The following is a 27973-nucleotide window of genomic DNA, read 5'->3' as shown; positions in this document are numbered from 1 at the left end:
AAAGCACTGCTCATACCAAACACCCTAAAGAGGTGACTCTACACCTGGACATCACTACATGGTCAATAGCAAAACCATATTGACTATATTCTTAATGGGTTTCCCTGGTGGCTCAGAGGATAAAGCATCTACTTGCAATGCAGGAGACCCAAATTCGATCCCTGGGTTATGAAGATCCCCTGGAGAAGGAAATGGCAACCCACTCCAGTATTCTTACCTGAAGAATCCCATGGACAGAGGACCCTGCGGGCTACAGTCCACGGGGTCACAAAGAGTCAGACACAACTGAACGACTTCACTTTCTTTCTTTCTATATTCCTTGTAATCAAAGATGGACAAGCTCTACACAGTCAGCAAAAATAAGACCGGGTGCTGACTGTGGCTCAGATCATGAACTCCTTATTGCAAAATTCAGACTTAAACTGAAGAAAGTGGGGTAAACCACTAGGCCATTCAGGTATGACCTAAATGAAATCCCTTACGATTACACAATGGAAGTGACAAACAGTTTCAAGGGATTAGATCTAATAGAGTGCCTGAAGAACTATGGATGGAGATCCCTAACACTGTACAGGAGGCAGAGATCAAAACCATTCCCAAGAAAAAGAAATGCAAAAACGCAAAATGGTTGTTGAGGAGGCCTTACAAATAGCTGAGAAAAGAAGAAAAGTGAAAGGCAAATGAGAAAAGGAAAGATATACCCATCTAAATGCAGAGTTCCAAAGAAAAGCAAGGAGAGATATGAAAGCCTTCCAAAGTGATCAATGCAAAGAAATAGTGGAAAATGACAGAATGGGAAAGAGCAGAGATATCATCAAGAAAATTAGAGATACCAAGGGAACATTTCGTGCAAATATGGGGACAATAAAAGACAGAAACAGTATGGACTTAACAAAAGCAAAAGATTTTAAGCAGAGCTGGCAAGAACCCACAGAAGAACTATACAAAAAAGATCTTAATGACCCAGATAACCATGACGGTGTGATCACCCACCTAGAGCCAGACATCCTGCAGTGCAAAGTCAACAGGGTTTTAGGAAGCATCACTATGAACAAAGCTAATGCAGGTGATGAGATTCCAGCTGAGCTATTTCAAATCCTAAAGGAAGATGCTATGAAAGTCCTGCACTCAATATGCCAGCAAATTTGGAAAACTCAGCAAAGGCCACAGGACTGGAAAAGGTCAGTTTTCATTCCAATCCCAAAGAAAGTTCAAAATACTGCACAACTGCACTCATCTCACATGCTAGCAAAGTAATGCTGAAAATCTCAAAATTCTCCAAGCTAGGCCTCAACAATACATGAACTGAGAACTACCAGATATACAAACTGGATTTAGAAAAGGCAAAGGAACTAGGGATCAAATTGTTAACATCTGCTGGATCATAGAAAAATCAAGAGAATTCCAGAAAACCATCGACTTCTGCTTCATTAAATATGCCAAATCCTTTGACTGTGTGGATCACAACACACAGTGGAAAATTCTACAAGAGATATGGATATGAGAACACCTGACCCACCTCCTAAAAAATCTGTATGCAGGTCAAAAAGGAACAGTTAGAAACACAGATGGAACAACAGACTGATTTCAAACTGGGAAAGGAGTACATCAAGGTTGTATATTGTCACCCTGTTTATTTAACTTATATGCAGAGCACATACATCATGAGTAATGCTGGGCTGGATGAAGCAGAAGTTGGTATCAAGACTGCCATGAGAAATATCAATATCCTCAGATATGAAGATGACACCGCTCTCATGGCAGAAACCAAAGAGGAACTAAAGAGCCTCTTGATGAAATTCAAAGAGGAGAGTGAAAATGCTGGCTTAAAACTCAACGTTCAAAACACTAAGACCATGGCATCCAGTCCCATCACTTCATGGCAAATAGATGAGGAAACAATGGAATAGTAACAGACTTTATTTTCTTGGGCTCCCAAATCAGTGTGGATGGTGACTGCAGCCATGAAATGAAAAGATTCTTGCTCCTTGGAAGAAAAGTTATGACCAACCTAGACAGCATATTAAAAAGCAGAGCCATTACTTTGTCGACACAGGTCTGTATAGTCAAAGCATGGTTTTCCCAGTCACCATGTACGGATTTGAGAGTTGGATCATAAAGAAGGCTAAGCGCCAAAGAATTAATGCTTTTGAACTGTGTTGTTGAATACTCTTGAGCGTCCCTTGAACTGAAAGGATATCAAACCAGTCAATCCTAATGGAAATCAGGGCTGAATATTCATTGGAAGGACTGATGCTGAAGCTGAAACTCCAATACTTTGGCTACCTGATGCAAAGAGCCAACTCATTAGAAAAGACTCTTATGCTGGGAAAGATTGAAGGCAGGAGGAGAAGGGGACCACAGACGATGAGATGTTTGGATGGCATCACTGACTCGATGGACATGAGTTTGAGTAAGCTCCGGGAGCTGGTGATGGACAGGGAAGCCTGGTGTGCTGCAGTCCATGGGGTCACAAAGAGTCAGACACGACTGAGTGACTGAATTGAGTGATGCCATCAAGGCTGTGTACTGTCACCCTGCTTATTTAACTTATATGCAAAGTACATCATGAGAAACGCTGGACTGGAAGAAACACAAGCTGGAATCAAGATTGCCGGGAGAAATATCAATCACCTCAGATATGCAGATGACATCACTCTTATGACAGAAAGTGAAGAGGAACTAAAAAGCCTCTTGATGAAAGTGAAAGTGGAGAGTGAAAAAGTTGGCTTAAAGCTCGACATTCAGAAAACGAAGATCATGGCATCTGGTCCCATCACTTCATGGGAAATAGATGGGGAAACAGTGGAAACAGCGACAGACTTTCTTTTTGGGGGGCTCCAAAATCACTGCAGATAGTGATTGCAGCCATGAAATTAAAAGACGCTTACTCTTTGGAAGAAAAGTTATGATCAACCTAGATAGCATATTCAAAAGCAGAGATACTACTTTGCCAACAAAGGTCCGCCTAGTCAAGGCTATGTTTTTTCCAGTAGTCATGTATGGATGTGAGAGTTGGACTGTGAAGAAGGCTGAGCGCTGAAGAATTGATGCTTTTGAACTGTGGTGTTGGAGAAGACTCTTGAGAGTCCCTTGGACTGCAAGGAGATCCAACCAGTCCATTCTGAAGGAGATCAGCCCTGGGATTTCTTTGGAAGGAATGATGGTAAAGCTGAAACTCCAGTACTTTGTCCACCTCATGTGAAGAGTTGACTCATTGGAGAAGACTCTGATGCTGGGAGGGATTGGGGGCAGGAGGAGAAGGGGATGACAGAGGATGAGATGGCTGGATGGCATCACTGACTCGATGGACCTGAGTCTGAGTGAACTCTGGGAGTTGGTGATGGACAGGGAGGCCTGGTGTGCTGTGATTCATGGGGTCACAAAGAGTCGGACACAACTCAGAGACTGAACTGAACTGATGCCTCCACTTCTCTAGCCAGAGGTCTTGAGAGAAAAAAGAATGTGGAAGAGAGTGACTTAGAGTCACGTCTTATGCACCCAGAACAAGTAACTGCTTCTGTCTAACTCCAACTCGAAACTTTCTTAAATGCAATACTTGAGGTATATAGTATTATAATTGCCATAACAAAATCCATGTCACATTTTACATGTCTAAGTTCCTAAAATGTATGTTCATTGATTTGATTAGCATTAAATAGCTTAAGGTTAATTATGACATTAGTCGGACACTTCCTCTGCCCTCCCATTTTTTAAAAGAATTATTTCTAATTGAAGGATAATTGCTTTAAAATATTGTGTTGATTTTTGCCATACACTAACATTGGCCACAGGCATGCATATGTCCTCTCCCTCTTGAGACTCCCTGCCACCTGCCACCACATAAAACACCTCTAGGTTGTCACAGAGCACCAGTTTGAACTCCCTGAGTCATACAAGAAATTCCCACTGGCTATCTATTTGTTGTTCAGCAGCTCAGTAGTGTCTGATTCTTTGTGACTCCATGGACTGCAGCACGTCAGGCTTCCCTGTTCTTCACTGTCTCCAGGAGTTTGCTCAAACTCACATCCATTGAATCAGTGATGTCATCCAATCTTCTCATCCTTTCATCACCTTCTCCTCCTGCCTTCAATCTTTCCCAGAATCAGAGTCTTTCTCAATAAGTTGGCTCTTCACATCAGGTGGCCAGAGTATTAGAGCTTCAGTTTTAGCATCAGTCCTTCCAATGAATATTCAGGGTTAGTTTCCTTTGGAATTGACAGGTTTGATCTCCCTGTGGTCCAAGGGACTCTCAAGAGTCTTCTCTAGCATCACAGTTCAAAAGCATCAATTCTTCAGTGCTCAGCCTTTTTTACGGTCCAATTCTCACATCCATACATGACTACTGGAAAAACTATAGCTTTGACCATACAGACCTATGTCAGCAAAGTGATATCTCTGCTTTTTAATATGCTGTCTAGGTTGGTCATAGCTTTTCTTCCAAGGAGAAAGCATCTTTTAATTTCAGGGCTGCAGCCACCATCTGCAGTGATTTTGGAGCCCAAGAAAATAGTTTGTTACTGTTCCATTGTCTCCCCAACTATCTGACATGAAGTGCTGGGACCAGATGCCATGATCTTAGTTTTGTGAATGGTGAGTTTTAAGCCAGATTTTTCACTGTCCCCTTTCACCTTCATCAAGAGGTTCTTTAGTTCCTCTTTGTTTTCTGCCATTAGGCTGGTGTCATCTGCACATCTGAGGTTACTGATCTATTTTACATATGGTAGTTTATATATTTCCATGCTCCTTTCTCCATTTGTCTCACCCTCTGCTTCACGTCTGTGTCTGCAAGTCTGTTCTCCATGTCTGCATCTCCACTGCTGCCCTGCAAATAGGTTCATCAGTACCATCTTTCTAGATTCCATATATATGTGTTAATATACGGTATTAAGTTTTTCTGATTCTGATTTACTTCACTTTGTATAATAGGTTCTAGGTTCATCCACGTCATTAGAATGGACTCAAATGTGTTCCTTTATATGGTTGAGTAATACTCCATTGCATATGTGTACCACAACTGTTTTTATCTGTTCATCTGTCAATTGACATGTAGGTTGTTTCCATGTCCTGGCTATTGTAAATATTGTTGCAGTGAACACTGGGGTACATGTGTCATTTTCAATATGGTTTTCTCAGGGTATATGCCCAGTAGCAGGACTGTTGTGCCATATGGTAGCTTTATCCCTAGTTTTTTAAGGACTCTCCATATTGTTCTCCACAGTTACTATATCAGTTTATATTTCCATGAACAGTGCAAGAAGGTTCCCTTTGCTCCACACCCTCTCCAGCATCCACTGTTGATAGATTTTTTTGATGAAGGCCATTCTGAGGTGTGAGGTAATTCATCACTGCAGTTTTGACTTGCATTTCTCTAATAATGAGTGATGTTGAGCATATTTTTATGTGTTTATTGGTCTTCTCCTAGCCTTCTTTGGAAAAATGTCTGTTTAGGCCATCTGCCCAATTTTTGATTGGGTGGTTTGTTTTTCTGGTATTGAGTTGTAAGAGCTGCTTTTATATTTTGGAAATGCTTTGTCAGTTGTTTAACTTGTAATTATTTTCTCCCTTCCTGAGCATTGTCTTTTCACTTTGTTTATATGCTTCCTTTATTATGCAAAAGCTTTTAAGTTTAATTAGGTCCCATGGTTTATTTTTTTTCCATAACTGTAGGTGGTGGGTCATAGAGGATCTTGCTGAGATTTATGTCATAGAGTGTTCTGCCTATGTTTTCCTCTAAGAGTTTTATAGTTTCTGGTCTTACATTTAGGTCTTTAATCCATTATGAGTTTATCTTTGTGTATGGTTTTAGGGAGTGTTCTAATTTCATTCTTTTACATGCAGCTGTCCAGTTCTTCTGGCCTGCAGAGTTTCTGCTGAAAGATCAGCTGTCAACAGTATGGGATTTCCCCTGTATGTTACTTGTTGCTTTTCCCTTGTTGCTTTTAATGTTCTTTCTTCATGTTTAATCTTTGTTAGTTTGATTAGTATGTGTCTTGGTGTGTTTCTCCTTGCATTTATCGTGTATGGGTATCTTTACAAAAATTGCTAAAGAAAATTAGTCTACTTCTTGATCCAGAGAAATAACCAGTATTACTGCATATTATTCCTTCCATTGACAACTCAATCCATGGTCACTTGTTTACGTGCAGAAATCAGTTAAAAATTTAAGGCAATCCTCAGGGTTTTCCTTTTAATCTCAAAGAAAATGAGATTTAGACAAATGAATACAGTCAGTTGAGGGTTAAGCTAGGATCCCAATTTCCAATTCCTTGGCTGCACATCTGAAGCAAATTTCCCCTCTGCATGAAATATACATCTATATACATTAAATTGAAACCAACAAGGGAACTGACAAGTAAAATATTTAGTACATAATGCAAGGAATATACAAAAACGTTGAAAGTTGAACAAAAGACTAGAGAGAAAAGCTACTAAACTTGGAAAATGAAAATTCTTTATCAACAGCTTTACTGTTAAACTAAGCAATCTTTTTTTGTTAGAACACCAAAATTTAAGAAGCAAATCATATTCAAAGGAAAGGTTGTTCAACCATGGGCTGCTACATAAATTTCAGACATTCTCTGATCATAATGAATGAACTGGTTAATAAATGGCCAAGTTAGTTAAACATGCAAATCAAAACAATGAAGTTCGTTGCTACTGCTGTTTTTTTACCTGGTTGCCAAAGAGGTTGAATCCATTAATTGCTTCGAGAGCTGCTTTTGCTAAGCCAACAGAGCTAGAAGAGAAAAAGAAATAGTTTATAACTCTGATGTATTTGTCTATAAAAGAATACCTGTTATCTGATGAATATTCACAAGCAAGTATTTTTATTAACACTTATAACAACTTCCCAAGAATAATGTCTAATAGACTTCAGTCTGACATTTCACTATGTTAATTTTTCTTCCTTATAGTTAGTGATCTCCAGGGAAAAATATTTCTAAGTTCACCATGATCTAGACAAATGGTCATACTGTTGATGGGAGCAGTCTTAATTCCAGTATCACTTACATTCACTAACTCAAGGGTAAAAAATGATTAAGTTTAGAAGAAAGTGTAGTATGATGATATTTGCATGGTAATACCAGGCTGGGCATCATCATTCAGATCAATGAATAGAGCTTTTGTCATGTCAATTCTGAGCCCCAGAAAAGATTTTGCATATCATACACTAGCCACAGAGTATAGTTTAATATACCCATTTGAATGCTCTTTGATTAAGGTCCAATGAAATGGCATTATTTTATGCTCACAGATCGAAGGATCATACCTCTGATTTTTTGCTATATTCTTCTCTTTGTAATAAAATGCATACTTCTTTGGACTCTCAGATATCTCATATAACAGTGTTGAAAAATGGGAAGACCCAAATTTCATTAAAAATATGAAACTGTCATCTTATAAATATCAACCTTTAAATATTTTAGATCTAATATCTAGTTTACTTATTGCAATTTTTTGTCTTTTTCTCAAAGCAACTGCATATTCCATTAATCATTTAAAATTAATGATCTGTCATCATTTCTCTAAAGCAGTGATTATTAAAGTGTGGTTCCCAGAGCAGCAGCATTACCTGGAAGCTTGCCAATTCTCACGGCTTTCTGGGAATGGGGTGTTAACAAGCCCTCCAGGTACTTGAATGCACTTTAAATCTGAGAACCACTATCCTAAGCTATTCATGTTATCACGATTTACATTTTCTATGGGCTGTTTACATGAAATGTTCTCAAGTAAGCATTAATTTTACTATAGAATAGTAACTTGTTGGGAAATGTTTTAAAATACACGAATGGGAAGGAATATAGCCAATGTTTTATAACGTTAAATGAAACAGAACCTTTAAAAATTGTGAATCGCTGTGTTGCATACCTAACAATTACATAATATTGTACACCAGCTATAATTCAATTTTTAAAAAGGATAATTAATGTATGGAGATAGTGATCAGGTAGAAGGTACAGTGACGAAAACAAAAAAATTATACTTCAATGGCCTACCTAATTGACACACTTAAGAAAATTTTGACACGTTAACTCTCAGGGGCCTATTTAAGTATTAAAATAACTTGGAATTGATAAAGCAATGCAGTTTATAGCAATAAAGTGAAATCCAGAAACTGAAAGATGAGCTAAGAGAAAGAACAGATCTTTTTTGTTTTTATTACATAAGTTAAAAGTACAAAGGTAAGCGACTCAGACTACAGGGATTTTATCCACAGGTGATATAATCACAGATATAGAAAATCCTTCAGTTCAGTTCAGTCACTGAGTTGTGTCTGACTCTTGGTGACACCATGGACTGTAGCACACCAGGCTTCCCTGTCCATCACCAACTCATGGAGCTTACACAAACTCATGTCCATTGAGTCTGTGATGCCATTCAACGATTTCATCCTCTGTCATCCCCTTCTCCTCCCACCTTCAATTTTTCCCAGCATCAGGGTCTTTTCAAATGAGTCAGTTCTTCGCATCAGATGGCCAAAGTATTGGAGTTTCAACTTTAACATCAGTCCTTCCAATGAATATTCAGGACTGATTTCCTTTGGAATGGACTGGTTGGATCTCCTGGCAGTCCAAGGGACTCTCAAGAGTCTTCTCCAACACCATAGTACAGAAGCATCAATTCTCCAGTGCTCAGCTTTCTTTACAGTCCAACTCTCACATCCATACATGACTACTGGAAAAACCATAGCTTTGACTAGACAAACTTTTGTTGGCAAAGTAAAGACTTTGCTTTGTAATATGCTGTCTAGTTTGGTCATAACTTTTCTTCAAAGGAGCAAGCATCTTTTAATTTCATGGCTGCAGTCAAAATCTGCAGTGATTTGGGAGCCCCCCAAAATAAAGTCTCTCACTATTTCCATTGTTTCCCCATCTATTTGCCATGAAGTGATGGGACTAGATGTCATGATCTTAGTTTTTTGAATGTTGAGTTTTAAGCCAACTTTTTAACTTTTCTTCTTCACTTTCTGCCGTAAGGGTGGTGTCATCTGCATATCTGAGGTTATTGAGATTTCTCCCAGCAATCTTGATTCCAGCTTGTGCTTCTTTCAGCCCAGCATTTCTCATGATGTACTCTGCATATAAGTTAAATAAGCAGGGTGACAATATACAGCCTCAACGTACTCCTTTCCCTATTTAGAACCAGTCTGTTGTTCCATGTCCAGTTCTAACTGTTGCTTCTTGATGTGCATACAGATTTCTCAGGAGGCAGGTCAGGTGGTCTGGTATTCCCTCTCTTGAAGAATTTTCCACAGTCCTTAAGAATCAACAAAAATATACTGTGTGGATGATACCACTCTAATCACAGAAAGCAAAGGAGGAACTAAAGAAACTCTTGATGAGGGTGAAGGAGGAGAGTGAAAGAGCCAGCTTAAAACTCAGTATTAAAAAAACTAAGTTCATGGCCTCCAGTCTCATCACTTCATGGCAAATGGAAGGGAGAAAGGTAGAAGAAGTGACAGATTTCCTCTTTTGGGCTCTAAAATCACTGTGTATGGTGACTGCAGCCATGAAATTAGAAGATAATTACTTTTTGGCAAGAAAGCTATGACAAAACTAGACAGTGTGTTAGAAGCAAAAAGGTCCATACAGTCAAGGCTATGGTCTTTCTAGTAGTCATGTACTGATATGAGAGCTGGACCAGAAAGAAGGTTGATGCCAAACAACTGAACCGTGGTGCTGGAGAAGACTCTTGAAAGTCCCCTGGACAGCAAGGAGATCAAACCACTTGGTCTTATATGAAATCAACAATGAATACTCATTAGAAGGACTGATACTGAAGCTCCAGTACTTTGGTCATCTGATGTGAACGGTCAGTTCATTGGAAAGACCCTGATGCTGGGAAAGGTTGAAGGCAGAAGGAGAAAACAGCAACAGAGGATGAGATGGTAGGATGGCATCACCGATTCAATGGACATGAAATTAGGCAAACTCCAGGAGACGGTGAGGGACAGGAAGTCTGGCATGTCGCAGTCCCTGGGGTCACAAAGACTCAGACATGACTTGGAGACTAAGCAACAATAAAGTCCCAGGAGACAAATTCACTATCAAAATTAATTTTATTTCTATATACTAGCCATAGACACTTGGAAATTTAATGTTAAAAATAAGTATCACTATAACATGAAATAACTTGAAATATTTTAGCATAAATTTAACAAAATATGTACAATACCTGAACACTGAAAAACATTTCTGAAAAATTAAAAAGAAATAAATAAAGAGATGTCCAACATTCATGAATTGGAAAATTGAAGATCATTAAAGTATCAGTTATCTTCAAAATGATCTACTGATTCAATGCAATCACAATCAAGTATCAACAGGCATTTTTTGGCAAAAACTGACTAGCTAATTCTAAAATAAATGTGAAAATGTCCTGGGACAGTAGAAAGGTTTTCTTTAAAGGAAAGCAAATCTGAAGGAATACTTCAGAGGTAGAAGAGCTCCACGATAATGCTGGTAAAAGAAGACATTTCAAAAGATAAGAAGAATCTGTGTAGGGCAGAATAGTTTTTCTTGGATTCAAATAAAGCAAGTTAGTCCTTAAAAAAACATGATGGACAACTTGATTTCACAACTTAGCATAAAGCAACAATTACCAGTGCAATATAGTACAGATCAGGGCAGACATGTCAATCAATAAGACAGTCTAGAAACAGACCCATATACATGATCAAACAGCCAGGTAAGTCAATGCAGAAAGAATAGCCTTTAATGGTGCTGGAATAGTGAAGTATCTATATGGGGAAAAAAATCTCAATCTTTGCTTCATACTACACAAAAGTAATTTGAAATAGATCATAGAGTTAAATATAAAAGCTAAAACTACATATCTTTTAGAACAAAACCTAGGAAAAAACTCTTCATAATCTTGAAGTGGAAAAATTTCTAAGACATAATGAATAACTAATCATACAAATTTTGATAAATTAGACTTCATCAGAATGAATATCCAATCTTCAAAACATGCTATTAATAAATGGCATGCCATTTATTACATGCCATAATAAACATGCCATTAATAAAAGTAAAAGGCAAGTTGAACTCTGTAAAAAAAAATTAAAAAAAGAACCCATATCTCACAAAAGAATCTAGAATATATAAAAAACTGTTACAATTCAGTAAGAATACAAACAATCCCCTTCAAAAATGAGAAAAAGATTTTGACACTTCAAAATGCAGATATATGAAAGTAAATGGTACATGAAAAGATGTTTAATAAAACCAGTCAACAGAAAAATACAAATTAAAATTACCACATACTCATAAGAATAATTTAAAAAATACTAACAATATCAAGTATAGACAAAGATGCGGAGCAACTGAAGTTTCTGCCATTTGATGGCAGGTATGAATTTGTAGGAATGAAATGGTAGGAATGAAAAATGGTAAATTCCTTTCAAAAAACAGTTTGGCAGTTTCTTAAAATGTTAAAACACTTATTATACAACTCAGGAATTCTGCTCTTATCTATTTTCCAAGAGAAATAAAAATATATATTAACAAAAGAGCTGTATTGAAAGGTTCACAACAGCTTTATTTTAACAGCCCAAACTGTCAACAACCAAATGCTCATCAACAGAAAATGGATAAACCAAACTGTGGTTTATCTGTATAATGGGATACTATGTGACAATAAAAAGGAACAAAAAACTGAAAAAATTAAAATACATGAAAGGGAAGGTGGAGTAGACATAATTTTCCCTATTCCTTTAAGTACAATTAAAAACCCTGGACATAAAATAAGAGACTTGCCTGTAGCTCAGACAATAAAGAATCTGCCTGCAATGTAGGAGATGCAAGTTCGATCCCTGGGTCGGGAAGATTCTCTAGAGAAGGGAATGGCAACCCACTCCAGTATTCTTGCCTGGAGAATCCCATGGACAAAGGAGTCTGGTGGGCTACAATCCATGGGGTTGCAAAAAGTCACATACGACTGAACAACTACTACTACTACTACTACTAGATATAACATAAACAAATATAAAAAGGCTCACAAAGATAGAAGGCAGCCTGCCTAGGAACCTCAGGATCCAGGAACAGCAGTATAAGGAGTCTCCTGAGTTTCCCTTTGCCTTTTATTTATTTATTTATTTATTTTTTGCTGCCTCATATATATACCGGACTTCCCTGGTGGCTCAGATGGTAAAGCATCTGCCTACAATGCGGAAGACCTGGGTTCAGTCCCTGGGTCGAGAAGATCTCCTGGAGAAGAAGTGGCAACCCACTCCAGTAGTCTTGCCTGGAAAATCCCACGGATGAAGGAACCTGGTGGGCTACACAGTTCATGGGGTCACAAAGAGTCGGACATGACTGAGCGACACTCATTCACTCACTCACTCATATATATACACCAGACTTAGAGCTGAATAAACCAACAACTAGGAAATATAGGTAGATACATACAAAAAAATACCCAACAAAAGCCAATGGACCAGGAAAAGAGCAACCTAGCAAAATGGAAACTTTTAGAACATAACCAGTCAAAAAAACCATGACTCTATCCCCACCCACTCTTGTATACACTGAGTGGGAAATTTAGATGCCTGTGCTCCTGAGACTATAATGAGGAACTGTACCCAACATCCAACCACCTCAGTCATGGTGGTGTCAGAAAAACCCAAGGAAGAAATCAAGACTTGCATTCCCAATGGACGGTAAAAAGTCTCCATTCTCACACCTCAGTGTCAGCAGACATCACATGGAGAGCCTAGACTTTCATTCCTACCCAGGAGTAAATAGGTAAATTGCCCCTTCCTCTGGGGATGGCACCAGAGGAAGTTCAATGGGCAATTAAAACTCACATGAATGCCCAACTATAAAGAGGCCACACACTTTTCCTTGTCATGTAAGTGGAGGTCGCCTGGAAATTAGTACTCAGGTAATAATACTTCTACCTCCCAGACAGGGAGGTATTAATTGAAGCCTACTGGGGAGCTAGACATGACAACCAGATCCAGCAGTAATGTAGAATCTCTATCTTGGGTGTCAACAACACACAAAAACTGGCAGTAATGTGGTGATGTTATTACCCTCTTCCCTTGCCAGAGTGATGTCAAAAAAATACAACTAAAATAAAAAACAAAACCCACAGTCTTATAATTTCTTAAATGTTCATCAGTTCAGTTCAGCCACTCAGTCGTGTCTGATTCTTTGTGACCCCATGAATCACAGCACGCCAGGCCTCCCTGTCCATCACCAACTCCCGGAGTTTACCCAAACTCATGCCCATTGAGTCAGTGAAGCCATCCAACCATCTCATCCTCTGTTGTCCCCTTCTCCTCCTGCCCTCAGTCTTTCCCAGCATCAGGGTCTTTTCAAATGAGACAGTTCTTCGTATCAGGTGGCCAAAGCTTCAGCTGCAACATCAGTCCTTCCAGTGAATATCCAGGACTGATTTCCTTTAGGATGAACTGGTTGGATCTCCTTGCAGTCCAAGGGACTCTCAAGAGTCTTCTCCAACACCACAGTTCAAAAGCATCAATTCTTCAGCGCTCAGCTCTCTTCATGGTCCAACTCTCACATCCACACATGACTACTGGAAAAACCACGGCCTTGACTAGATGGACCTTTGTTGACAAAGTAATGTCTCTGCCTTTTAATATGCTGTCTCAGTTGGTCATAACTTTCCTTCCAAGGAGTAAGAGTCTTTTAATTTCATGACTGCACTCACCATCTGCTGTGATTTTGGAGCCCAAAAACATAAAGTCAGCCACTGTTTCCACTGTTTCCCCATCTATTTGCCATGAAGTGATGGGACTAATTAAAAAAAAAAAAAATCACTCATCATATGTAGAACCAGAACTACTCAAAATTAATAAAAACTATCTATCTATATCAATACATCCTTATACTGAGACAAGAGAGATGTGAAAATTAACAAAGACTTTAAAGCAGCTGTGATGAAAAGGCTTCAGTGAGCAATTATGAGTATGAGTAAAACAAATGAAAAGAAAAAGGCTCAGCTACGAATAGGAAATCTCAGCAAAGTCTTTAGAACTGAAAAATACCATAATCAAAACAAGAAGCTCAGTGAACAGGATGAAGGAGACAGAAGAAAGAATAGCTAACCTGAAAGATAAAACAATCGAAATTATCTAGTCTGAACAAAAGAGAGAAAATAGACTTAACAAAACAAATGAAGATAATCTCAGAGAGCTGTGGGACTTCAACAAAGGTTTAACATTCATATCACTGGACTTCCTGAATAAGAGAAAAAAAAAGGGGGGACGGAGCTTTAGGAAAAAAAAAAGCATCTGAAACAATGGCAGAAAAATTCCCAGTTAGCAAAAAACAAAAAGCTAAGTGAAACTCAAAAAATAAATAAATAAAAATACCCTTTCAGGACACATCGTAACTTCTAAAAACTAAAGAAAAAGAAAAATCTTGACAATATCCAAAGAAAACATGTCTACAGGGGAAAAGCAATTAAATAACAGTGAACTGCTTATAAAAAAAAAAACAACACAAAGCTAAAAGAATGTGACATAAGAGTTTTTAAGCATTCAAAGAAAGAACTGTCAACCCAGAATCTTATACCAGTAAATATATTCTATATATTTATTTATTTAAGCAAGGCATTCCCAGATGAAGGAAAAGTAAGAGGTCTGTCATAAGCAGATTTACCCTAAAAATAAAGTAAGTTCTCAAAACAGATGAGATGATGGAAGTAAGTTCCCAAAACAGAAAGGAAATGCTAGATAGTTAGAAAATGGTAAACAACACTACTGGCAAATACAATAGGCTTTTCTCCTGTTGAGTTTTATAAATTATGTTTGATAGTTACAGCAAAAAGTTATAATACTATGGTTGTAAATGTATATGGAGGAAATATTTAATATAATTAGATTATAAATGGGGGAGGACAACAAAACACATATGAAGGTAAAGTTTCTATAATCCCTCTACCTGATAAAATGATGACACTAATACACTGAGTATATAAGTGTATATAATAATACCTAGAGCAGTCACTGAAAAGCCATAAAAAAAGATCATTCAAAACCACTATAGATAATCAAAATGGAATTCAAAAAAATGTTTCAGAACCAACAGGAAGGAAAAAGAAAACAGAGAAATGAAAAAAAAAGAGAATAAATACAAAAATAAAATGGCAAATGTAAACTGAAACATATCAATAATTACATTCAATGTAAAAGTCTAAATATGGCAATTAAAGATTGGCAGAGTTGATTTAAAAACATGACCCAACTGTATGCAAGAAACTCTTTTTGAATATAATAATATATACAGGTTGAAAGTAAAAGGATTTAAAAAAGAAGTATCATGTAACCATCAATCTCAAATGAAAGCATATTTTGAAGTCCCAACCCAAAGAGATAGCATTTGGAGATGGGGCCTTTGGAAGGTAATTAGGCTTAGATTAGCTCATGAACTAGGTCATGAATGTGGAGCCCCTATGAATGATGGAATTAGTATGCCTGAGTCATACACACAGCATGTGGGATCTTAGTTCCCTGACCAAGGATGGAACCATGCCCCCTGCAGTGAAAGCATGGAGTCTTAATCCCTGGACCCCCAGGGAAGTCCCAGGATTAGTATCTCTTTGAGAAGAGAGACCACAGAGCTTGCTTTGTCTCCCTCTCTGGCATGAAAGGACATGGCAAGAAGGTGACGTTCTGTAAATCAGAAAAGGTGCTCACCAGAGAACAGAGATGTCTGGCAACCTGATCTTGGACACTTTAGACTCCAGAATATATGAATACCCATTGTTTAAGCTACCCAGTCTATAGTACTTTGTTTTAGCAGGACAAATCAATGACTACAATTCTACATAACAGGAGTATACATTTTTTTTTTCAAGTGCTCACATCAACATCAAGAGATCCTATCTTGGCCATAAACAAAATCTCAAGCCTATAAAAAAACTGAAATCCTACTGTACTCCTTAATCACAATGGCATCAAACTAGAATCAATAATAGAACAACAACAGGTACATCTGCCAACACTTGTAAAGAAAACAATATATACCTGTCTACATAATCCACATGAATGAAAGAATCATCTCAAGTGAAATAAAAAATACAGTGAATAGGATGAAAATGAAAATATAACATCAAAATTTGTATAGTGTAACTAAAGTAGTACTAAGGGAAGTTTACAGAACTAAATGTATATATTAGCAAAGAGAAAAGCCTCAAATCAATTATCTAATCCCAATGTAATTGAAGCTAGAAAAAGAGCAAAATAAACCTGAAGCAAACAGAAGGAAATAACACAGATAACAGAAAACAATGACAATTGATACACCCACACCCCCCCCCACACACACACACAAAACAGAAAAAAATCAGTGAAACAAACAACTGATCTTTAAAGGGCTAAAGAAAATTGACAGAAGCCTGACAAAGATATAAGACACAAATGACCAATATTAGGCATAAAACAGGAGATAACACTACAGCCATTGTAGGTATCAAAAGGATAATGAGCAAACACTCTGAACAATTCAGCATACATAGATTAAAATGAATGAATCAATTCCTGGAAAAGCACAAACTAACACTACTCACTCAATATGAAATAATCTGAATAGCCCCATTACTGTTAAGAAGTTGAATTCATAATTTTCACATGGTTAAAAAAAAAAAAAAAACCCTCTCCATACCTATATGATTTCACTAAAGAAATCTACCAAACATTTAAAGAAAAATTGACACCAATTTTACACAATCTCTTCCAGAAAATAGATGGGAAAAAAAACACTTCAGAGATCATTTAATTGAAGCTACCATTACCCTGATACCAAAACAAAACAAAGACAATGCAAAAAAGAAATCTATAGGCCAATATCTTTCATGACTACAGATGTTAAAATCTCTTTAAAAATTAGAAAATAGAATTTAGCAGTATGTGAAATGAATTATCCCCATGACTGACCAGGTGAGGTTTAGTCTAGGGACAAAAGGATGGTTTGATAATCAGACATTAATCAACATAATCTACCATATTAATAGCCTAAAGAAGGAAATTCACAGAATCATATTGGTGGTATCAGCAGAGGAATAGACATATAGAACCCAGAAATAGTCCAATATAAATATGTCCACTTTATTTTTAGCAAGAGCCCAAAGGCATTTCAATGGAGGAAAGACAGTCCTTTCAGCAAATGCAAATGACGCTGGAGCAAATGGACATTCATTGGAAAAAAAAAAAAAAAAAACCTTCAACATCATACCTTATACAAAATTAACTCAAAATAGATCATGAACCTAAATATAAGACACAACACTGTATAAATTTTATAAAACAAACCACCAGAGAAATACATCAAAATCAAGGTTACGCAGGGTTGTCAGAATTTACACCAAAAGCGGAATCCTTAAAAGAAAAAATTTATAAACTGAGTTTCATTAAAATCAAAAGCTTGCTCTAACCAAAACAACAACAGCAAAAAACCATGTTGCAGACTAGGAGAATATATTTGCAAAACACAGAATTAAAGGACTAGTATCAAGAATTATTTATGTACAAAGAATTCTCAAAAATCAACAATTAAAAAAAAACCATCCTATTAGAAAATGAGCAAAAGACATGAAGAGACATTTCACTGAAGATGCAGATGATATATAGTCACATGAAAAGATCCAACACGATTATCCATTAGGAAATGCAAATTAAAACTACAATAAGCTACCAAACATCATAGAATGTGAAGTCAAGTGGGCCTTAGAAAGCATCACTATGAACAAAGCTCCTGGAGGTGATGGAATTCCAGTTGAGCTATTTCAAATCCTGAACGATGATGCTGTGAAAGTGCTGCACTCAATATGCCAGCAAATTTGGAAAACTCAGCAGTGGCCACAGGCCTGGAAGAGGTCAGTTTTCATTCCAATCCCAAAGAAAGGCAATGCCAAAGAATGCTCAAACTACCGCACAGTTGCATTCATCTTACATGCTAATAAAGTAATGCTCAAAATTCTCCAAGCCACGCTTCAGCAATACGTGAACCGTGAACTCCCTGATGTTCAAGTTGGTTTTAGAAAAGGCAGAGGAACCAGAGATCAAATTGCCAACATCCACTGGATCATCGAAAAAGCAAGAGAGTTCCAGGAAAACATCTATTTCTGGTTTATTGACTATGCCAAAGCCTTTGACTGTGTGGATCACAAGAAACTGTGGAAAATTCTGAGAGAGATGGGAATACCAGACCACCTGACCTGCCTCTTGAGAAACCTGTATACAGGTCCAGAAGCAAAGGTTAGAACTGGACATGGAAGAACAGACTGGTTCCAAAGAGGAAAAGGAGTACATCAAGGCTGTATATTGTCACCCTGCTTATTTAACTTATATGCAGAGTACATCATGAGAAACACTGGACTGGAAGAAGCACAAGCTGGAATCAAGATTGCCGGGAGAAATATCAATCACCTCAGATATGCAGATGACACCACCCTTATGGCAGAAAGTGAAGAGGAGCTAAAAAGCCTCTTGATGAAAGTGAAATAGGAGAGTGAAAAAGTTGGCTTCAAGCTCAACATTCAGAAAACGAAGATCATGGCATCTGGTCCCATCACTTCATGGGAAATAGATGGGGAAACAGTGGAAATAGTGGCAGACTTTATTTTTGGGGGCTCCAAAATCACTGCAGATGGTGACTGCAGCCATGAAATTAAAAGATGCTTACTGCTTGGAAGGAAAGTTATGGCCAACCGAGACAGCATATTGAAAAGCAGAGACATTACTTTGCCAACAAAGGTCCGTCTAGTCAAGGCTATGCTTTTTCCAGTGGTCACGCATGGATGTGAGAGTTGGACTGTGAAGAAAGCTGAGCGCTGAAGAATTGATGCGTTTGAACTGTGGTGTTGGAGAAGACTCTTGAGAGTCCCTTGGACTGCAAGGAGATCCAACCAGTCCATTCTAAAGGAGATCAGTCCTGGGTGTTCTTTGGAAGGACTGATGCTAAAGCTGTAACTCTAGTACTTTGGCCGCCTCATGCAAAGAGTTGGAAAAAACTCTGATGCTGGGAGGGATTGGGGGCAGGAGGAGAAAGGGACAACAAATGATGAGATGGCTGGATGGCATCACCGACTCAATGGATGAGTTTGAGTGGATTCTGGGAGTTGGTGATGGACAGAGAGGCCTGGCGTGCTGCAATTCATGAGGTTCCAAAGAGTCGGACATGACTAAGTGACTGAACTGAAGCTACCACTACAAACAAGTCAGAGTAAATAAAGTAAAAACTAGTGATAACACCAAATGCTGGCAAAGATTCAGAGAAATGACATCATACACTGCTAGCAGGAATGTAAAGCAATACGGGACTCTCAAAAATATTCTTGCAGTTTTTTAACTGAACTACTGGACATTCATCCCCCATAATTATTTACAACTGTTTTCTTCTAAGAGTTTTATAATTTTAGTTCTTACTTTTAGGTCATTGATCCTTTTCCAGTTAATTTCTGTATTATATACTGCACAAAGTAGGGACCCAAATTCATTCTTTTGTATCCAGTTGTCCCAGCACCATTTGGTAAAAAGACTATATCCTTATCTATCAATTATCCTTGCAACTTTGTCAAATCAACTGACCATACATTTATGGGTTTCTTTCTAGATCAGCAATTCTACTGCACTAATATCTGTATCTCTTGTTATACTTGTACCACACTATTTAATTATTGCAGCAGATTACTGTAAGCTCATTGTAGTAAGCTCATTACTGTAGTAAATTTTGAAGTTGCAAAGTGTGAATCCTCCAACTTTGTTCTTTATCAAGGGTTGTTTTGGCTATTCTGAGTCCCTTGCATTTCCATGCACATTTTAGGATTAGTTTGCCAATTTCTAAAAAAAAAAAGGACAGATTTTTGAGATGGAATACACTGAACACTCCTAGAGTAGGAAATGCAACCCATTTCAATATTCTTGCCTGGAAAATTCCACAGACAGAGGAGCCTGGTGGTATAGTGCTATAGTCCATGGGATAGCAAAGAGTCAGATGTGACTGAGCACACACTGAACACAGGATATCTTTCCATTCTTGTATGTCTTAAGTTTTTTCAACAATATTTTATTGTTTTTGATGTACAAGTCTTGTATTTCTTTTGTAATCCCCTCTACTTTAAAAGTGAGGAAACTTAAGTTCTGAAAGATTGAATGTAAGTGACTTTCAAATGCATCCTTACTTTCTCTTTGGTGAAAACTCTTTTCCTTACTATAATATATGCAGACCATGTTACCCTGGTTCTCAAGAACAACTAAGCCAATAATCTGGTATTGCTTCCCAGGTGACCCTAGTGATGAAGAACTCACCTGCCAATGGAGGAGATCTAAGAGATGTGGGTTTGATCCCTGGGTCTGGAATACCCCTGGGAGGAGAGCATGGCAACCCACTCCAGCATTTTTTGCCTAAAGAAACCCATGGACAGAGAAGCCTGGAGGGCTACAGCCCAAAGGGTCACAAAGAGTCAGACAAGACTGGAGCAACTTAGCATGCACACACTACTGACTCAAATCTGCAGTCCAGCATTTCACTTTCAGTGAAGAAGTACCTCACACTTCCACAGGTTAAACAAATTTCAAAATAATCCACGTGGTACTCGCCAGTATTCTTTAGAGAAGGGGCATGGTCTCTTTTCATAGCCAAAGTCACTTTAGAGAAATGACGAGGCCTACAACCTGGAGGAACAAAGTCCAAATGAAGAGTATGTGCTAGTTTAAAATATGTCTGCCAAATCTCTGCCTTTTATCAAAAGGTGGAGTCTAATTCCCCTCACTTATCTTACTGAATCTAACAGATGGGATGTAGTGAAAGTCATGCTGCATGATTTCCGAGGCTAGGTCATAAAAAGATATAGCTTCCACCTGGCCTGTGGGTTTTGGGACACTGAACCTTGGAACCTAGCTACCACAATGTGCAGAATCTATATGGAAAAACTTCATATAGGTCTTCCTGCTGAAGTCCCAGTCAACACTCTGATACCCAAGTGAGGAAGTCTTCAAAGTTGACTCTAGCCCCAGCCACAACTGATGGTAAACATGAGACCCTAAGTATGAACCACTCTAGTTAGCCTAGTCAATCCTCTGAACCATGAGAGTTAACAATAGTAAAAGATTGCTGTTTTGCTGTTTTATGCTTCTAAGTTTGGGATGCTTTACGTGAAACAGTGGGTAGCAAGAAAAGAACCTAAGGCAGGTTTCTAACTGCACATGCACCCAGCACAATCATACCTAGCCTTGAATAGTCCAAATGGAAACCAAACAGCACCTGCATAAGAATTCTAAATTCTTAGAACCTAAGGGTTAGAAGAGCCATAGGAATCATATACTCTGACAATGCATGCAAAAACATTCGCTGCCAATTGCTTTTATTACTTAAGGATGTGTTCTCAATGCCCACGGAGTTCTCCGTTAGACCCCAGTGCACAAAGTTCTAAGTTTAAAAATGGTGCAGAAAGACAGCTAAGGGATGAATTTGCAAACTGTCCTCTAAATAAAGCACTACAAAAGAAAGAAACATTCTATCTGGATTATAGTAAAGGTCGAGTTCTTACCATTTCAATTTTCTTTACCAATGCAATTGGTTGAATAATTGGACTTAACTGAAACTCATAAATATGTTAATTTATTATTGACTGGTTATTTAAATCTTTGGCAACAGCAAGATATTTACGTGACTATTACCAACAGAGCATTCATCACTTTGGTTCTTTAAAGGTGTTACCTTACATTTACTTACAGGAACTAAAATAAAGTGTTTACCTGGGAGACAGTTTTTAATAAAGTGATTTATTGCATAAACGAAAGCTTCTCTAGAAAAGATAATGGGTTTGGACTAGGTGATTTAAAACCCAGCATGGAATCCAAAAAATTAACTGGCAAGCATGGAAATTAAATTCACAATCTCATATTCATTAACATTATGCTTTAACTCCCTGAGGTGCCCAATCATACTTCCTAAAAAAAAGACCTTACAGTACTACGGTTTTAATGGATGTTCATGAATTGTTCAGTACAGGAAAAATACATAAAATGAAGCAGAATGGATGGATAACTGCCTGTATTATAGCTCAATGACTAGAACATCAGAAATGACTTAAGAAGAATAAGTCGTTACTTCAAATAACAAGTACTATATGAAATAAAATGGTCACTAAAAGTATCTTAAACTGAGCAAAGTGGTGCTATGATGGTTACTTATTTTAGTGATAGCCTTCTTGATTGGAAAAGCCTAGAGAATAGAACATAAAATTGTATTCCCCCCAACAAAACCCCAATAATCTTTCCTTATGGATATATATCTGTTATGGGCTTCCCTGATAGCTCAGTTGGTAAAGAATCCACTTGCAATGCAGGAGACTCCAGTTTGATTTCTGGGTTGGGAAAGATTCTCTGGAGAAAGGATAGGCTACCCACTACAGTATTCCTGGGCTTCCCTTGTGGCTCAGCTGGTAAAGAATCAGCCTGCAAAGTGGGAGATCCGGGTTTGAACCCTGGGTTGGGAAGATCCCCTGGAGAAAGGAATGGCTATCTACTCTAGTATTCTGACCTGGAGAATTCTATGGACTGTATAGTCCATGGGTTGCTAGGAGTCAGACATGACTGAGCAACTCTCACTTTCACGTATGTATAATAATCTTTCCATTTGGGCATTGTTGTTGTGGTTCAGCTGCTGAATCGTGGTTTAGCTGCTAAGTCATGTCTGACTTTGCAACCTCATGGACTACAGTACACCAGGTTTTCCCTGTTCTTCAGTATTTCCCAGAGTTTGCTCAAATCATGTCCATTGAGTCGGTGATGCCATCCAACCATCTCATCCTCTGTCATTCCCTTCTCCTCCTGCCCTCAATCTTTCCCAGCATCAGGGTCTTTACCAACAAGCTGGCTATTCACATCAGGTGGCCAAAGAACCAGAGCTTCAGCTTCAGCATCAGTCCTTCCAGTGAATGTTCACGGTTGATTATATATACATTATTATATACATTACTAACTTGTTACAACTTTCCTTTCTACTTTCCAATAGCCAAAAAATTTAAAGTTAGGTTTGAGATTCCATTCATATTTTATAGAGGACTCATCTCTTCTCCACCTGTAATGCAGGAGACCCCCGTTTGATTCCTGGGTCAGGGAGACCCCCTGGAGAAGGGATAAGCTACCCACGCTAGTGTACATGGGCTTCCTTGGTGGCTCAGACAGTAAAGAATTGGCCTGCAATGAGGGAGACCCGGGTTTGATCAATGGCTTAGGAAGATCCCCTGGAGGAGGGCATAGCAACCAACTCCAGTATTCTTGCCTGGAGAATCCCATGGATACAGGAGCCTGGAGGGCTACAGTCCACATGGTCGCAAAGAGTCAGACGTGACTGAGTGACTAAGCGCAGCTCATTCTCTTCTCCAAAACAGTTTTGGCTTAAAGTGTTTAAAGGTAGCCCCAAGGAGTAAAAACACCCTTACTTAAATGAGGAAGGGAAAATTTTTAAATTAAAATACTGAATTTAATGTAGAACAGCTAAAAAGACCACCTGGATATGTAACTCTGGGGATTAAGAATTAGTGTTATACTTTCTGCCTATGGATGCCACTGAGCAAGCATCGTTGAAGTCTTCCCCCTCCACTGCCACCATGTCTAACTCAAAGTCTCCCAAAGAGCCTGAACAGCTGCGGAAGCTCTTCATCAGAGGACTGAGCTTTGAAACAAATGATGAGAGTCTAAGGAGCCATTCTGAGCAATGGGGAACACTCACAGACTGTGCGGTAATAAGGAATCCAAACACCAAGTGCTCTAGAGGCTGTGGGTTTGTCACACAGGCCTCTGTAGAGGAGGTGGACAAAGCCATGAATGCAAGGCCACACAAGGCGGATGGAAGAGTTGTAGAACCTAAGAGCCCGTCTCAAGAGAAGATTCTCAAAGAGGTGGTTGTGCACTTAACCGTGAAAAAGATTTTTGTTGGTGGCATTAAAGACACTGAAGAACACCACCTGAGAAATTATTTACAATAGTAGGGGAAAACTGAAGTGACTGAAATCATGACTGACCGAGGCAGTGGCAGAAAGAGAGGCTTTGCTTTTGTAACCTTTGATGACCATGATTCCATAGACAACACTGTCATTCAGAAATACCACACTGTGAATGGCCACAACTGTGAAGTAAGAAAAGCCCTATCAAGGCTTGCCTAAGCAAGAGATGGCTAGTGCTTCATCCAATCAAAGAGGTCAAAGTGGTTTGGAAACTTTGATGGCAGCCATGGTGGTGGTGGATATTGGTGGCAGTGGGGATGGCTATAACAGATTTGGTAATGATGGAAGCAATTCTGGAGGTGGCAGAAGCTACAATGATTTTGGCAATTATAATAATCAATCTTCAAATTTTGGACGCATGAAAGGAGGAAACTTTGGAGGCAGAAGTTCTGGCTCCTACGGTGGTGGAGGCCAATACTTTGCCAAACCAGGAAACCAAGTGGCTATGGTGGTTTCAGTAGCAGCAGTACCTGAGACAGTCGGAGAAGATTTTAATTATTGCCAGGAAACAGAGTTTAGCAGGAGAGGAGAGCCAGAGAAGTGATAGGTTACAACAGATTTGTGAACTCAGCCAAGCACAGTGGTGGCAGGGCCTAGCTGCTACAAAGAAGACATGTTTTAGACAATACTTGTGTATATGAGCAAAAACCTTGAGGACTGTATTTGCGATTAACTGTGTAACAGGTTATTTTAGTTTCTGTTTTATGGAAAGTGTAAAGTATTCTAATAAAGATTTTTAATGTAGGTTGTTTTTTTTTTTTGCAGTCATGCTGTTGATTGCTAAATGTAATAGTCTAATCATGATGCTGATACATGCTTTTTTAAAAAATGTGCTATGTAAAGTTAATCTACTCTGAAGCCATTTTGGTAAACTATCCCAACAGTGTAAAGTTAGAATTCTTTCAGGGTGATGCCAGGTTCCACTCAAAATTTATTTACAACCTGCTTTGGTGGAGAAGCTTTTGTCTTCGAACCTTGTTGTGGTTGAACTGGCAGTTACTGTGTTGTGGCCTAGAGTTCGCCGTTAAAAGAGTCACCCATGCAAAGTCACGGGGTTTTTTTGGTTATTAATGACTGCTGGCACATCCTATGCAATATATCAAAATTGAATTATGATACCAAATAAAGTTATAGATGAGAATGAAGCTCATGTATCATCCATTATCAGGTATAATCAATAAAAGATTTAACATCTTCAAAAAAAGAATTTGTGTTATAATAAATAGGTAACTAATACATGAAAGAAAATGCAATTAAATCAAATAATATTAATATAAGATTTTGAAATGTAAGGAAATTTATTATAAGACAGAGAATAAACAGAAGAAAAAAGGAGAATTATTTGTAATAGTTCTAGACACCCTAGGAGAAACTGAAGGAGTATGTTGTTCAAGGAAAAGTCAGATCAACAGAAAAGTCAGGAGAGCAGGGAATGGTTGCTCAGGAAACATTCAGTTACATTGAGCTTAGAGCAATGGATTCTTTTACCAAATCCTGAAAAGGATGAGGATGCTGCAAGAATGAGTTAAAATGGTTAAATGTAATGAGATCACTTTTTAGAAAAAAGTTCTGAGGCTTATCTAAGAAATGCTAAATAATTCAAGAATTTGGATTAAAACAGATACAGGCAAACCTGGGGCTGAAAAGGGCAGATTAGGAAGGGAATGACAAAGGCATTAGGCTAAATCGAGCTTTACTGATTGCCAAGCAAAGATATCCTTGAAACTTGGCAAAATGTCACCAAAATGGTACACCTTGCTGTTCTTTCAAACTTGAGGAAAACTTTTTAAGACATTAAATTACAACATGATACAGCAGAAATGACTTTGGATTTTCAAGCCAACCACCTGGAATTCAGTTCTGGCTCCATTATCTTTTGATTTGTATCACTTAAGGAATGGAGGGGAAAAAAATCACAAAGTCTTCTAAACTTTAGTTTCCTCCTGTAAAAAGGCAGGAATGCTTCCTGCCTGGACTAAATGAAACTTACCCTGTAACTGTACTGCCAGGGTTTAAAATTACTAGAGAACCATTGAGCATGGATGCTGAAGGGGAAGCCTCTATCCTTAGAATACTATGTGTATGGGTTTTAGGGACCTACGGGCAGTAATCATTTTTGACCAACATGCAGTTTAGAAGGGACGTGCACTGTGTGTGGCAAAGGAGGAAAGGGATATTTACCAAGTCAGTGAGCACAAGACCCTAGTGATCATCAAAGCAACAGACTGTGCTCCGAGCCCTGCTAAGGAGAACTGCACAGCACATAGACAGAGATTGGCAAAGAAAGTTAGAAGGCAAAGGGCAATATGAGTACTTTTAGCAAGAATTACTATATACTATTTCAGGCTTTTCAAAATTATGAGAATAACTTAAGAATACAAGGATATCACATTAAGCAGTCCTTGGATCAGACCCAACTAGGCACTAGGATCAGATAATTAACTAGGATCAGATAATTCTGGGAGGTCTTACAGCAACAGATTAAGAATTGGGATTTCATCCCTAACCAGTAGCTGCTCTACATTTGATTTCCAGGCATAAGCACGGAAAGATACTGGCTTCCCACCACCACTGCCAACACTACATCCATGAGAGCCACAGGGCTCAGGTCTCCTGCAGTTTCAAACTAGACACTGTGTCAGCAGAGGCGACAGATCTGAAACAGGCCTGTGAGTGTCTGAGCTAAGAAGCATTGTGGATAAAGAAATTTAAGTTATTTACAGCATTATACCATGGAAAATTAGAAGATGAATGTTAAATATATAAAATGCACCATCCAAAGCTAAATAGCAAACTTCATTTCCCATCCGTTTGAATAAAATTGGCCTGCTACAATCAAGGTTAGTTTTGCATGCAAAAGGTAGCAAAGAATATCATTTAATGATTTTCCAAGACTTGAAGTAAAATCCTTAATGATTCAATTTAAAGCTGGCACCTCAGTTACAGGAGAACAAGTTGGAGTCTCTTTTTTCACTGTTGTCGTTTAGTTAGTCCTGTCTGACTCTTTTGTGATCCCATGGACAGTAGCCTGCCAAGGGACCTGCCAACACCCTCACTTTCTAAGATGAATGGTAACTTTTACCCAAGAGTCTTTCTGAGTTTAACAACTTTTATAAACAGAAAAAATCCTACTCTAAATATTTTATACCAAAAATGTCAGTGGGACCACACTGGCATATATTAAATAGTTATTAACAAGCAGAAAGGGACCTGATAAATAACTACTGAAAAGGTAAATTTTAAAAAAATCACGTTTTCCAATCATAAACTTTGTCTTGAATTTGACTGCTAATTTGAAATGCTGAGAACTTACAGCTGAAATATAATATTTTCTTGCTATATTTAGTATTTGCCTGAATTTAATGTCTGAATTATTTCTCTCCTTTATTGTCTTCCTTACACATTGTTACTATTCTACTCTGTATAAACATGCCTCATATGAATCATAAAACTTATATAAATAAAGTTGGTATGTGAGTTGACCAGAGTTAAATGAAAAATCCTTTTTATTTCAATCTTTGTTATTAAAATATTCTTAAATGTGTGAGTGTACTTTCATTTCAATGTTTACTTATGCATTGTTCAAATGCTTTATAAATATCAACTCAATCATTACAACTTCATAAAGTAGAAAGCATTATCATCTTCATTTTATAAATGAGGAAAACTGAGGCAGAGACATTATATGGCAAGTAATCTGGAGCAGATTTTAGTTTCCTGAATATCTTATATCAACTTAATCTTTTTGTGTGTGATTAGTCCTTCTATTCAAAAAAGTATTGAGCTGCAGATTCCTCTTAACCACTGTTTCCTAAACTGTTTCACTACTTCATTTAAGTCTCGATGATCTAAACTGACCTATAGATGATAACCTTTAGATTATTAAACTTTTAGTGTGAAATGGATAGGACTAACTGAGCTACACTTTTTAGTTAAACAAAACATAAAGGGTGTGAGTATCTCTTGTTGGGATAAAAATCAGCTCTAT

At 38.0% G+C, this 27973-nt stretch overlaps 1 protein-coding gene across 4 annotated transcripts in view; it reads right to left on the bottom strand.

Annotated features, from left to right (window-relative positions):
• The window catches only part of PHKB (phosphorylase kinase regulatory subunit beta), a 232519-nt gene that overhangs the window by 126531 nt on the left and 78015 nt on the right, over nt 1-27973 (bottom strand). For all 4 annotated transcript variants that reach the window (XM_069549785.1, XM_069549787.1, XM_069549786.1 and 1 more), the window contains one exon: nt 6676-6739. In XM_069549785.1, coding sequence (XP_069405886.1) covers nt 6676-6739 — 64 coding nt within the window. The remainder of the gene's footprint in view (nt 1-6675; nt 6740-27973) is intronic.

Source organism: Ovis canadensis, chromosome 14 (assembly GCF_042477335.2).
Source record: "Ovis canadensis isolate MfBH-ARS-UI-01 breed Bighorn chromosome 14, ARS-UI_OviCan_v2, whole genome shotgun sequence".
In the NCBI taxonomy this organism is placed as follows: Eukaryota; Metazoa; Chordata; class Mammalia; order Artiodactyla; family Bovidae; genus Ovis; species Ovis canadensis.
Note: the sequence above shows the minus strand (reverse complement) of the source record. Positions and strands in the feature narration are given on the sequence as shown.